This window comes from Arabidopsis lyrata, assembly GCF_000004255.2.
Source record: "Arabidopsis lyrata subsp. lyrata unplaced genomic scaffold ARALYscaffold_4, whole genome shotgun sequence".
NCBI lineage: Eukaryota > Viridiplantae > Streptophyta > Magnoliopsida > Brassicales > Brassicaceae > Arabidopsis > Arabidopsis lyrata.
In genome coordinates, this window is record NW_003302552.1 from 19,735,535 (window position 1) to 19,749,043 (window position 13,509).

At 32.5% G+C, this 13,509-nt stretch overlaps 3 protein-coding genes across 4 annotated transcripts; 2 read left to right on the top strand and 1 right to left on the bottom strand.

The window, feature by feature from the left end:
• Positions 1–187: 187 nt before the first annotated feature.
• Positions 188–2,206, top strand: LOC9317787 (putative sodium-coupled neutral amino acid transporter 10). The gene is made up of 5 exons (XM_002879823.2): positions 188–691; positions 782–934; positions 1,023–1,229; positions 1,332–1,797; positions 1,882–2,206. Exons 1-5 carry the CDS (start codon positions 199–201, stop codon positions 2,009–2,011), a joined length of 1,449 nt encoding a protein of 482 aa, XP_002879869.2. The 5' UTR covers positions 188–198; the 3' UTR covers positions 2,012–2,206.
• Positions 2,207–2,307: 101 nt separating this feature from the next.
• Positions 2,308–5,332, bottom strand: LOC9315937 (uncharacterized protein At2g40430). Of its 2 annotated transcripts, XM_002881675.2 has the most exons (14): positions 5,086–5,327; positions 4,667–4,836; positions 4,537–4,588; positions 4,412–4,437; positions 4,240–4,323; positions 4,021–4,131; positions 3,780–3,923; positions 3,626–3,677; positions 3,437–3,527; positions 3,195–3,317; positions 2,979–3,101; positions 2,778–2,844; positions 2,603–2,682; positions 2,308–2,521 (listed from the first exon to the last, which is right to left on the bottom strand). In XM_002881675.2, exons 1-14 carry the CDS (start codon positions 5,252–5,254, stop codon positions 2,515–2,517), a joined length of 1,299 nt encoding a protein of 432 aa, XP_002881721.1. In that variant the 5' UTR covers positions 5,255–5,327; the 3' UTR covers positions 2,308–2,514. The 2 variants fall into 2 exon arrangements, with proteins under 2 accessions (XP_002881721.1, XP_020884157.1); XM_021028498.1 differs by lacking the exons at positions 3,626–3,677; positions 3,780–3,923; positions 4,021–4,131; positions 4,240–4,323; positions 4,412–4,437 and having other exon boundaries at positions 5,086–5,332.
• Positions 5,333–10,948: 5,616 nt separating this feature from the next.
• Positions 10,949–12,865, top strand: LOC9317788 (transcription factor SCREAM2). The gene is made up of 4 exons (XM_021027025.1): positions 10,949–11,302; positions 11,751–11,882; positions 12,002–12,172; positions 12,552–12,865. Exons 1-4 carry the CDS (start codon positions 11,225–11,227, stop codon positions 12,645–12,647), a joined length of 477 nt encoding a protein of 158 aa, XP_020882684.1. The 5' UTR covers positions 10,949–11,224; the 3' UTR covers positions 12,648–12,865.
• The last annotated feature ends 644 nt before the right edge of the window (positions 12,866–13,509 follow it).

Consider the following 13,509-nt stretch of genomic DNA (forward strand, 5'->3'; position numbering starts at 1 on the left):
AAAAAATATCACTATTTCCTTTAAAAATCAAATATCACAAATTTATGTTTTAACTTTTAAATGAGTTTTTAAAAGCTTAGTAGAATTACTAAATTATTTCAGATATTTTCCTATAAGAAATTTCTACAAAATATATTTTGTGGTAGTTTTTTTGTGTAAAACTTATTTGTAAATTATGCGACAGTGGCTATAAATTATATGATTACGATGCCACGTAAGATTGACGTCGTTAATCATCTCTTCTTCTCTCACAAATCAATAATCATCACATTACCATTTCCTCTTCGCCGGGGAAAATTCTGCTTCTCCGGTAGTATAAAGAAAATGTCTCCTGCGATTAAAGCACCGCTCTTACCAAACCAAGAGCCTTCATCATCATCATCGGAGAACCATGGATCATTCGCCGGAGCGGTGTTTAACATCTCAACAAGCATCGTCGGAGCTGGAATTATGGCGATTCCGGCGGCTTTCAAAGTTCTGGGTGTAATCCCATCTCTCTCGATAATCGTAATCATAGCTTGGCTCTCAAATGTATCAGCTGGGTTTTTAATGAAATCTAGTCTCGCCGGAGAATCCACGACTTATGCCGGCGTAATGAAAGAATCGTTCGGAAAATCTGGTGCCGTCGCTGTTACGATTGTTACAATGGTTGTGACTTTTGGGTCTATGATTATTTTCTCGATTATTATAGGTACTTTGATTCTGTCTCAAAAAAAAATCTGAAATTTGTCACAAACCTTAAACCCTTTTGAATTGATTCAGCGATTGTTTCTTCTCTTAGGTGATGTTCTTTCTGGTAATGAAAAAGATGGAATCATACATTTAGGTCTTCTTCAAGAATGGTTTGGTTCTCATTGGTGGAATACGAGATTCTTTGGTTTGTTGTTCATTTTTGTCTTCCTCTTGCTTCCTTTAGTCTTATGCAGACGTGTAGGTACATTTCTTATACCAAAGACTTATCTTTGCCTCAATCTATCAATGCATATTGGTTTGATGATTTTGTCTGTTCATGTTTCCTGTAGAAAGATTAGCATTAAGTTCTGCAATTTCGTTTCTGCTTGCGTTACTCTTTGTTGTTATAAGCTCGGTGTTAGCGATTATTGCACTAGTGCAAGGGAAGACAAAGCCTCCGAGACTCTTCCCAGAACTCAACGATGGTGGATTATCGTTTTTCAGTCTCTTCACTGCTTCCCCTGTCATTGTAACAGCTTTCACATTTCATTTCAATGGTAACAACCAAGAACCAAGAACCGATCTTTTACTCCAAATCATACACTGTTCTCTTTTGCTGGTTGTTGAAGTTAAGGTTTTTTTTAAAAACATTATTGCAGTCCATCCAGTAGCATTTGAACTCAAAGATCCATTAGATGTGCTTTCAGCAACACGGATCTCTGTGATTCTGTGTGCTGCGATCTACTCAGCCACTGGTCTCTTTTGTTACCTTCTGTTTGGGGATTCCACCATGACAGATGTTCTAATGAACTTTGATCAAAGCACCAGTTCTTCCATTGGTTCGTTACTAAATGACATTGTTAGACTCAGCTACGCGATTCACCTCATGCTTGTGTTTCCTCTGCTCAACTTCTCGCTTAGAGCCAACCTCGACGAACTCTTGTTCCCTATGAAGCTTTCTTTAGTGGAAGACAACAAAAGATTCTTCGGAATCACTTTTCCATTACTGATATCTTGTTTCTTGGGTGCGATTGCAATACCGGACATTTGGTACTTCTTTCAGTTCTTGGGATCAACTTCTACAGTCTCTATAGCATTCATCTTTCCAGCTGCAATTGTCCTTAGGTATCTTACCCTTTTTGATTAATTTCTCCTGTAAATCTGAATGAATCAAGTTTAAATCTTAGCAGTTGTTTTGAAAATTGGCAGGAATGTAAATGGTTTCTCGACTTTAAGAGAGAAGATTGTAGCTTCAGTAATGCTTGTTCTTGCTGTTGCCACAAGTATCATTGCCATTTCCACAAATATATACACTTTCACAGCAACAGAAGAAACATGAAAAGCTTTCAGGAGTCCCTTCTCTTCAAGAATTTGTTAGATGGTAGCGAGCTTGTGTTGCATTTATTCGTATCTATATGTAAAATAGGTTTGTAAGAAGTGTAGTGTTTAATAGCAACTTCAGGAAAAATGTGTGTATTCGGAAAAATATGAAAGCAAAGTTTTTAAGCACCAATACTCAAAATCTCCTCTACTATATGCTTTTTGTCTCGAAAATCACATGTAATTGAATTGGTAGCAAAATCACATGTAACTTTTTTTCACCAAATCTTAGCTTGATTCACGGACCCCAATCAATTACTTCATCAAAGAGATTATAACCAGTAGGAGCAATTGGATTGGTAGCAAAATCTTTTGTTTTTTCTTCATAAACTCAAAATTTGACAACATTAAAACCAACTTTATGTTAAAACACAAGATATATGAGTCGATTGAGACAGTATTTGTTGTTGTTTTCTTCCAAAAGCTTATCTCAAACAAAGCCGTAGACAGTGAGAAGAGTTCCTAAAACCTGCACAAATCAAGATCACAGTAAGAACTCAGTATATTCTTACTTTGTTTCACTGTATGAGTCATTGCTGTAAAAACTGACCTTCTAATTTGTTTTGAGGGAACAAGTATTCCTCGCTTCTCGAGGCTCTTGAATCGATCTCTTGCAAGAGTGCAACATGCCTTTTAAAATAGAAAGGATGACTTCTTCAGTTTTTTAGCTACCAAGAAAATTCACAAGGACCAAAAACGTTGGTTTCAGGGAACAAAGAGTATACCTTCAGCTTACGAAGTGACCCAGTCATCTCTTCTGTCAAGAGGACTTGAACTGGAGGAGCCTCAAATCTGAAACAAACAATAGTCAATTTTCCGAAGTCCAATTTTCAGAACTACAAATATCATTTGATCAGAATGAGTACTAGTGAGCTTGAAAATATAACAAAAAAAGTATAAGTGTAAAGAAGGATTTAGTTTCATACTTGTACTTTCCCAACCGAGGAGGACGTATCTTCAGCACTTCCTCCTTGGCAATGACCCGTCGTAAATGTTTATTCTGTTTATCCTCATCTTCTCTGGCTATTTCTTCTAAGATATTTGGCAAGCTACAAAGGCAGAACAATTAAAACAAGATTCTGTGTAGGTGTGATTTTATAAGTAATCAGACATCATCAAGATATATTAAAATTACAAAATACCTGTCAATTTCGTTTAATATCTTCTCTTTAGCCTTTTCCTTTGTCTCTTTTTTTCGCAGTGCCTTTTGCCTACATCGCTTATTTAATTCCACACGGGTAACCCTTTTTGTTTTCCTTGCGAATCTGCAGTACAAGAATTTCAAAAACATGAAATCCAACTCGTTGCTGATGGAGTAAGTTAACAAATTATAATTTTATCTTCGACGAATTTATGTTGACATGTAAATAAGAGAGCCTCTTACATGTTCCCAGCCTCTGACACTTCATTCTCAACATCTTCATTATTTTCACCTTCACCAACATTGCCCAGTTCAAGAAAGTACCTCAGGTCTTCTGCAAGTAGTTTTTTTGCAATGGAAACGTTAATTCATGACATAGAAAAAGAAAAGATTACGAAGAAACTAAAAAGTAGAATAATTGAGTAAGCAAACCTTTACTATCATCACCCAACATGTCCACCATTACAGAATCGTCACCAACACTCTGCAAAGAAGGGAGAAATCATAAGAAGATAAGCTCCCCAGGGAAAAGTTCGAGACAAAACATCTTACACATGTAAAAAAATCATATAATCAAATTACTCACTTTTTGAGCTTGTCTAGGTGTTTTGTCTTCTATAACGATTGTCTTCAAGTTTGGCTTTGAAGATGGCACTAACTGGACAAATGGGTTCTTCTTTAAGACATCATCTTCGCCTTCACCAAAATTGTCCACATCAAGAAAGTACCTCTGAGATAGTAAACACAACAGCCATATGGATTAAACTATCAAATTCAATGCACATCTTTCCATTGATTATATTATAACATACAAGCAAAAGACTCACCTCATCTTCACTGAGTGAATCCCCTTCAACAGTCAAAGGAACAGGCGCAGGCCCTAATTCAGTTTTGTAAACTTTCTGCATTTCTTGAGCAACAGCTTCAGCCAACATATCCTGCAATACAAAAAAAAAAGATGAGTGAATGCAAGAACGCACACAAGACTAGGATGATAATAACACAAGCTCAGATCTGTGAAACTTGGTTCATAATAATATTATTACCTGGTGACTTTCAGTTGTAGGGTTGTATGAGCATCCTGGATGTTCAATTTCTACTGCTGGAATAATCGATGGTTTTTTGAAAATCTGTACACCAGAAAAAAAATTAGCCAACTGAGTCCCTGTCTAGAACCAACTAACTTCTGAAACAACTTAATTACAGAAGACACATTACCTTTCTAGGATTGCTCTCATCTTCTCCTGCAAGTAATTTTTTTGCCAAAGGAAACGTTAATTCATGACATAGAAAAGAAAAAGATTAAGAAGAAACTAAAAAGTAGAATAATTGAGTAAGCAAACCTTTACTATCATCACCCCACAAGTCCACCATTACAGAATCGTCACCAACATTCTGCAAAGAAGAGAAAAATCATATGAAATTAGCAAAACATCTTATACATGTAGAAAATCATATCATCAAATTACTCACTTTTTGAACTTGTTTAGGTGCTTTGTCTTCTATAACGATTGTCTTCTTACTCTTCTTCAACTTAGGCTTTGAAGATGGCACTAACTGGACAAATGGATTCTTCTTTAAGATACTGTCAACACGGAGCACTCTCTCTCTATGTTTCTCAATCTTTCGCTTCACCGGAAGGTCTGGTAAGCAAAATCGATTCCAAATCAAACTCACAAAGCCTTACTTCAAACATTAATAATACTTTTTTGCTTCCTAAATATCAAATCCAATCCATAAACATTCTCATAACTCCCATCAAACCTTAACAAGTAGCTAAATAAGTCATCTTCATCAAACTTTACTCTGCTGATGCTAATGTATCGGAAAAATTGAAACTTTGCAGCTGATAAACCTCAAGGGCAAAAAAAAAGAGACAAGTAAGAACTAACCATGGGATTTATCGACGTGGAACAGGTCCTCGCTGGGAGCAGCGGAGAGATTACCGCCGGAGAGAGCATCTTTGGTGGTTTTCTCGAAGAAATCTTCAATGTCCTCGGTGCTTATGTTAGCCCTCCATGCTTTTTTCCCTTTCCTTGAGGTTTTCGACTTCTTCCCCATTTTTTCTCGTTCTCTCTCTCTCTCGGCGGCGCCAAGGTTGCTGCTTCGGTATCGAAAAGATGATTGCAGAAGAAGAGGACACAAGCTAGGGGTAGTAGGGCTTAGAGAGAAACATAATGGGCCTTAAAGTAGCTCCATTTCCTTTAATGGGCCCATATAATCTTCAGATTTTCTTTTTCTCTTTAATTCCTACAACGTACATTCATTTTTCTTTCCACATATATTTAATTTTTTTTTTGTTATATACTACTTTTCTTCATACTGCAACAATAATACTTTTTCATAATCACAGAAAGAACATAAAACTATCTACTAAAACCCCCCAAAAAAATCAGAAAAAAAAAAATTTCAAGTAGGTAGGATAAAACTAAAATTTTAAAAACAAAAAAAAAAATTATACTAAACTAAGATTAACAAAATATAAATCTATATATGATATGAGATCACGTAGATAATTATCATTAATGTGCTGCTATATCAAGGAAATTGATTATAAACTAGAGCTTATATTTTTTGTTAACGTGTGTTCTCTCCCACTTTTGTGGGATCCAACAAATATAAGTTTTGGTTATAATTCGTTTATAATTAGACATGCAAACGTCACGCATATATATGTACATGTGAGCATATGTATGTAGTCATAAACTTAATGATAAACGCGTTTTTTTTTGTCTCTGCAGTATTCTATTTTGATATATATGAGGATGTAAATGATTGAATAATGTCTATTATTTGATCAAATCCAATACAAAAAATCCTATACAAAAAAATATCGAGGAAAAAAAAAAGATTAAAGAACAAAAAATGAGTGATGTTTGATAGCACAAAGCCGCCCCCGTGACCTAATTCTCATTTGATTCTTTTGTCACATTCAAGAGGAGAGTGGGGTAGATCAAATTGCTAAACCCTGACTACAACATATTATTGTAAATTCTTCTTAAGATATATTCAATATTATTTTGTCCTTTTGGTCTCTTCTAAATCCCACGTATGGTCCATCCGATATGTTATATCTTGGAGTTTAATTAATGAGTCGTCCTTAACATTGATGTGCCAACATGGAGAAGAAACAACGAGAGAGAAATATACGTATTACAATATCATGATGATCGTAATGAAAATCCTCCTTTTTCTTAGACACTCAAACACGAGAAAATATGATAATGAAATGGATATGATTCATATGATTGTATTCATACACCATATTGTTTTGACAAACATGAATTATGTATCTTATGATTTTTTCCGGCGGATTTTAAGGTTCTTGCGTTTTCTAATTTTTGTTTTGTAAAAACCGTGTTTAAATTTCTAAACATTTTACTTCTGCATACCTATTTACGATTCTATAGGACCATTATATTTTTTAGTTTTATTTAAAGTTTTCGGTTTTCATTTGCGATTTTGTTTAAATATATATAATTGTAATGAATATAGAAATGACGAAACATATGTGTATATAAGTACATATGCTTTGTATTCTTCTGGATATCCAAATTTATAACAAAATATGATTTATAAATTCAAATACGAACTTAAAAAGAAGAAGTGTAAGTGTAATGTTTGTATCGAGAACAATCAAATGTTAGTTCGATGATGACATCACTTTTTTCTCAAAAACAAGGTAGAACTTCCATTTTTTTTATAACAACTAATAACCTCTATTTTCGAAGAAAAAAAATCTTACATTTAAAAGATCAATTTTTGTTTTTAACAAAACTATGCTACTACAAACTTTTTTAGGTCAATTTCTTATATTAAGAAAAATCAAATAACTATAATTCATAACAATTTAGACCAAAATTTATGCCATATTTATATTAAAACTAGGACTATGGATAATGAGTCAAGTGATCACTCTAAGTTATTGTATATTTAAATATTTATGTTAGCCTTACCTGTATTTGTATACAATCCATTATAATTAAAGGCTAACATTTTTGGTAACTATGTTAAATCACCAAAGGTATCAATTATGTCTTAATATATGGTGATAGTTGATGCATATACATCCTTGTAGTACGAAAATGACTCTAAAAGAATTTTTGTTTTGTCGTCAAATCCCCTATATATTAATAGAGAAACATTTTTTTTTAAAAAACCTTACCATCATGTGTTATTAACAAGATTGTCATGCTGATGTGTCGCTCTCACAATGATTTGGTTTCTATTTAGATAATTACCCAAGATTTATTAGACTATTTACAGAATTTGCCATTAGTCTCATACATCCATATATCCCCAGTAATAATTAAAAACATACACTTTTTGTTTTTCTAATATTACTATATTTTTATATTTATATTTTTCTTTATATACATTTATATAAATTTTCTTTAGCGGATGGGTAAACAATCTTTTTATTTATATTTGTATTTATGTTTATATTTAAATGATAAAATATATACATTTGGTTCAAGAATCTCGAATTCAAAACTACAAAATCTTTACATCTTTCATAAAATTTTTACGTAAATAAATAAGATAATCTCCTTTCTATATATGTTACGAATATTTAAAATCCTATTTTTTCGAGGAGTTCTAACTTTTCGAAGAAAAACATTATAACCACATTTGTATATAAACCAAAAGTTGGCCACATTATAACCATTTCGTAAATAATCTATTAATAATCTAAGAATTGGAACACTACAAAATCTTAGCTTGGAAACCATCAAATCTAATCTTTGCTAAATTTTGGATTTCTTATACTTATTAAAAAAAAAAAATCTTTTTATACTACAAAATCTCGAAATCTTTTAAAACATACGGAAAGACATATTGCCATAAATGGTAATATTTCCTCAATACTTTTTTATCACGTTGAACCTTTATTCAGAGTTCAAATATTTCACGGGTAAAACATATTCTTATATGAAATAGTCCCAAATTTGAATAATAAAAAAAAAAATTGTAAAATGTTTCGTTTTACACAAACGGATCTTGGATCCCGGATAATAATTTTAATCATAATAATTTTACTTGAATCACTTCATCCCGCACATCGTGCGGGTTGTTATCTAGTTGATTATAAAGTAGCTTTTGCTTGAGCTGATAATAACCAATGTCTCGTAATGGTATAAGTCGGACGTATAAATTTACAAGTAGTACAATCAGATCCTTTTCCTAATATGTAGGAAGAAACCAATGATCGTTTTGCAAGTGGAACTATGAATATTGGATTTAATTAATTTTGCTTATACAGTAACATGATTTTATGTGCATATTGTAAAAGCCAAAATGATACTACTAATCTCAATTGTCTCGGGTAAAAATATAATTATGGGGGATAAGACAAGAGAGATATAGCTGTCACAAACACGAGACTCATTCACAATTTCTTTTTAAATGTATATATTTACATAATGACATAAATGAATAGATAATATGATAGGAAAATACTTGTCTTTCTTTTCTTTTCTTCTTCTTTTTTTTTGGACAAATGAAAATACTTGTCTTTCTAAAATGGTCATTTCTAAGCCAAAACCTTAGAAGCGAAACGATGACAAGGTAACTCATTGTAGCCATTAGAATTCAGATGTCGATAGCGACCCTTTCCATATAGTGTAACTCATTTAATCCACGTATATTTAATTTCCAATCAAATTTTTATAAGAAGAAAACTATAGCTAATCAGTGTTGATGCTGTCAAAAAAAAAAAAAAGCTAATCAATGTTGATAAAGGTTATAAACTACATCTTATATTGGAAAAAACTATAGCATACATATATATATATATATATATATATATATATATATATATATATATATGTAAAAGTTATAAACCCATCATTTATAATACTAATCATCAGCTTAAAAATTCTGTTAGAACATCATGTATAAACATTATACAAAATGTATAAACCGATCAACAGTATCATGTATAGACTCTAGCTATTATGTAAATTGGATTTTGAACCCTGATGATGTGGTTTCTGGTCCAAGTCAGTCAACAGCAAACATCAATTGTGATTATGTGACTCATTATTTATCATATTTATATTACTCATAGTGATCATTTATCATAATATGTATATCTATCGACCATACACATGGATCATGGAGTAGACGAGAGGTGAATAAAATCAAGGGTTTTGCACCAAACCCTAAATTAAAGGAAACAAAAGAAACAGGGTGTATAGGAGAGGAAATAGTAAAAATGTCCAAATGAATGAAGCTATAGACGTGAAAGAAAGAGGGTTTGATGAAGCAACGGGACTTGTGTGTAGAGTGTTGTTTTGTTGTGATGATTAATTGGCACACATGTGAATTGGTGGGTACGTTTATTTGTCCGTCTCCAATATAGACAATCTTGTATATCCTATACCATTGCTAATCTATCCAAAATTATATACTTACATGTATCTATACGCTTACATATACGAACAACTTCGTATATGCATACATAAGTTTGCCGAGTAACTTCATGTAAATAGATTTGCTTTTTTAGATTGATCCATCAAATCATTCTATATGTAATGTGAAGGCAAATTGTTAGGCATCAACCTTTATATGATTTGTGTGTTTGAAAGATGTGACTTTACATTGTTAGTTGTTCAAAAATGGGGTTTGTGTTGTTAATGCGTAGATCCACATATATATACGCGTTGTATACGGCATGCAAATACATATATACATATAGAGAGAGAACGAAAGAGAGCGCGATAGAGAGGACAAGGAGAGATGAGGAATAGGTGAAGAGAGAGGAGGATATATGTGTGGGTATTTGTTCATAAAGATCCCCGTGAGGAGTGTTTGGAGGCATTCCAAAATCACAACTAACATTCTTTTGTTTGCTTTTATCCTCACCTTCACTTCTTTCGATGCTCCCAAATTTATTTTCATTTCTTTTAATTTGATTTCACAAATATTAATTCTTCCCCCATATATTACGAGCTCATCATTCCCTTTCTCGTCCCATTTTATTTTTACTTTTACTATCTATACAATTATCATTATGTAAGTGGCCCATCTATATATTTAACCGCAACCTAGTCATCCCAAGTTCAAATGATTTGGTTCTTGTTGTTACAATCATAACGAGTTGGTAGTAATGGTACTTGCATATATTTTAATTTGCGATTGAATATAAATTGCATCCAAAAAAGAGATGGTGATGTTTTTTTGCTAGTTATGCTATTCAATTTAGATATGTAAATATGTGTACAGCGTGAATAAAATTACTTTGATTTAGAATTTATAGTTGAATGACTAGCTAGCTAATATGTATTCTTTTTTAACAACTCTATTAGTATATATATACATACATGATAAAGTCCTTTGATATGATCAACATGTACTTTTTACATGAATATGAAGAGTACATCATATCACTATGAGTAGATAAATGGAGTTTTGTAATCATATATATCTTTTTATCCGTTTCCAAAAATTCAAAGCTGGCGATAGTTGTTATCAATTATGGTGATTTTTCTTGGAGGTGTTAGAACAGTATTAAGACAAAGAGGGAAACTAAAATCACGTCAATAAATTTAAAGTAAATAAAACGGTGGTATTTCATCACAGTGAGAGTTTACCGTCAATACACATCAAAACATAGTGATTAATTTACAAGATTCAAGTTGGTAGGTAAGGGTATAGACACGTACATATGTATATTTATACGTATTTATGATATAAATATTGTATAAATATAAGATAATATATTCATATAAGAAAACAAAATAAAAATTGTGTGGAATAATTAAATAGAATATCGTATATTGAGACATAGAGGCAAGCAAGTAATTCACGAGATACAAATCGGAGTTGTCCGTATATTATATTTTGTAGCGATCAAGAGAGACTAAGGCAGACATGTGAGAGGGGAGAGGATCCTATAAACAATTTAATCTAAGATCTCTGCTTTCTTCTTCTCATATATATATTGCATATTTACACATAGTTCCTCTATATAGAAATCTATCGAGAAAACTCACGAAACAAGAGGCTGATCAAAAGCATAGAAGAAGAATGGTTTCAAGGGAACAGAAGAGAGGTTCTTTGCAAGAGAAGTTTCAATTGCTTCGTTCAATCACTAATTCTCATGCTGTAATTATTACATCACTCTCTCTTTCTTTCTCTTTTTTTTGTCCGACGGAGATAAACGCAATCATATGTCTACGTATATAAATCCTGTTATTCACACACACACACACATGCGCTGTTACACACACAATCTTAATCGATCTATATATAGATTATTACTATTATTTTTCACTCGGTCACAATTTTGATTGTCCCTTTGGATCATTTTCTATCACAGTTTGGGTATTTGAATCCCTTTGGATCTTCTTCAATATTCCAGTTTGCTTTTATTTAGTTATTTGGGTAATCACTTGATTTTCTAAGCATATATAGAAGAATATGTTATTACAAACGTGATATATATAGGCCATTGAAGTTGAATATTCTCTTCTCGGCTAAATTTATAATTCTAGATTTTGAGATGTCGTATTTGCTACTGATATGTGTGGGGGCACACGTGTTTTGATGACAGGAAAACGATACATCGATCATAATGGATGCATCAAAATATATCCAAAAGCTTAAGCAGAAAGTTGAAAGATTCAACCAAGACCCTACTGCAGAGCAATCTTCAAGCGAGCCCACGGATCCGACGACACCAATGGTATAAACAATCACAAACATATAAATAATCATTTGGATCCATTATATATATATTAAGTACGACTGTGATTAATATATGAGAGATTCATTAAGAGGTATTTGATTGGGCAAATTTTCTAGGTAACCGTGGAAACCCTAGAAAAGGGTTTTATGATAAACGTATTCTCAGGGAAGAATCAGCCAGGGATGCTTGTATCGGTATTAGAAGCCTTTGAGGATATTGGGCTTAACGTTCTTGAAGCTAGGGTTTCATGTACCGACTCCTTTAGCTTGCATGCCATGGGACTCGAGGTAATTAACTAATTGTAACACCATCATCATATACATTCTTATCCATAAATTATTTACCTATATATGTTGGGCAGTGGTGTAAGTATGAAGTACTTGAAACAAAAGAACTGATTCTGCTTCTGCAACGGTGTCATCATATGTGTTTACGAGATCTTATGTGGTTACACTTACTTATTTATTACAAATATTGAAATTCATGCTTGTGCTTTTGGTGGTGAATCATACATACTGTATATTATAATATAAATTGGGAAATCACAACACAAACACGCACACGCATACAAAATGTAAACATGTGTTGTCTATGTCGATGTGTGTGTGTTGGCATGTATATATAATTTATTTAATGATTACGTCACTGTTAATAATAAAAATGTAGAATGAAGATGGAGAAAATATGGATGCTGAAGCAGTGAAACAGGCAGTCACAGATGCAATCAGGAGCTGGGGTGAAAGCAATGATCCACAGAACTAGATTGACCCACTTTTTCAAAATTTCCTTTTTATTTATTTCTTATTATATATACAAAATATAAGGAAATAACACAGTTTATATAGTATTTCTACTTTTTTTTTCTTGTTTTTTTTTTCCTGTCCATCTTGCTGTAGCCCTCTTAAAAAGGGATAATGAGGAAAATTCAATTGTATGTTTTTTTTAATTTCTTTTAAGCAATAGAAAATACGTTTAAAGCATAGTCACCTAACATATAAACTGATCAGACAGTTATAATTTTGTTCATTTTAAATTAGAATATCAGTAAGAAAAAACGCTAAGTATTGTTTCTGAATTCAGTATAGAAGTAGAACTTATTACTATTTTGGATTTGATCAGAAGATATTAGAGAACTTGTTTTCTACAACAGAAGAAGACAAGCATTTTTGTTCACGTGAGCAAAATAACTCCATAAAACCTGGAAAGTAAAACGTACAAATACATCCGTTCGTCCCACGATTGATACTTTACTTAAGCACAATTAAGTGTACATGATCATCTGATTTTACATAGCACAAGATGATTAATGAGACAACGTATTTCTTAGAGAAAAAAAAATTAGGGTTAGGGTTCCTCAATCCGGATAAGTGAAGTGGTCTATTCGAACCAAATTACAGTTTCCAATTTGAAACCTGAGTGTAAATTTTTAAATTTTTTATAAAAGTCAAAACAGGATTCTTCTAACGACATTTCTTCCATATGTGTTGTCATAAACTCAGAGACAGCATCTTTAAGGATTTTCTCCTAGGGAATATCTGCAAGCTCGAGGACATTGAGTGCATTTGATGAATCCATGGAGGCAATGAGCTGGTTTCTGTAGAGTTCTTGAAGGTACGGATAATTG

Excerpts from the sequence above, each read along its gene's own strand:
- LOC9317787 (XM_002879823.2), top strand. The coding sequence starts at position 199 with ATGATTACGATGCCACGTAAGATTGACGTCGTTAATCATCTCTTCTTC. Across the intron at positions 1,230-1,331 it reads TTTCACATTTCATTTCAATG|TCCATCCAGTAGCATTTGAA; the intron begins GTAACAACCAAG and ends ACATTATTGCAG. Across the intron at positions 1,798-1,881 it reads CCAGCTGCAATTGTCCTTAG|GAATGTAAATGGTTTCTCGA; the intron begins GTATCTTACCCT and ends GAAAATTGGCAG.
- LOC9315937 (XM_002881675.2), bottom strand. The coding sequence starts at position 5,254 with ATGGGGAAGAAGTCGAAAACCTCAAGGAAAGGGAAAAAAGCATGGAGG. Across the intron at positions 3,678-3,779 it reads CACCTAGACAAGCTCAAAAA|AGTGTTGGTGACGATTCTGT; the intron begins GTGAGTAATTTG and ends CCTTCTTTGCAG. Across the intron at positions 3,102-3,194 it reads ATATTAAACGAAATTGACAG|CTTGCCAAATATCTTAGAAG; the intron begins GTATTTTGTAAT and ends CTGCCTTTGTAG.
- LOC9317788 (XM_021027025.1), top strand. The coding sequence starts at position 11,225 with ATGGTTTCAAGGGAACAGAAGAGAGGTTCTTTGCAAGAGAAGTTTCAA. Across the intron at positions 11,883-12,001 it reads CGGATCCGACGACACCAATG|GTAACCGTGGAAACCCTAGA; the intron begins GTATAAACAATC and ends CAAATTTTCTAG. Across the intron at positions 12,173-12,551 it reads TGCATGCCATGGGACTCGAG|AATGAAGATGGAGAAAATAT; the intron begins GTAATTAACTAA and ends ATAAAAATGTAG.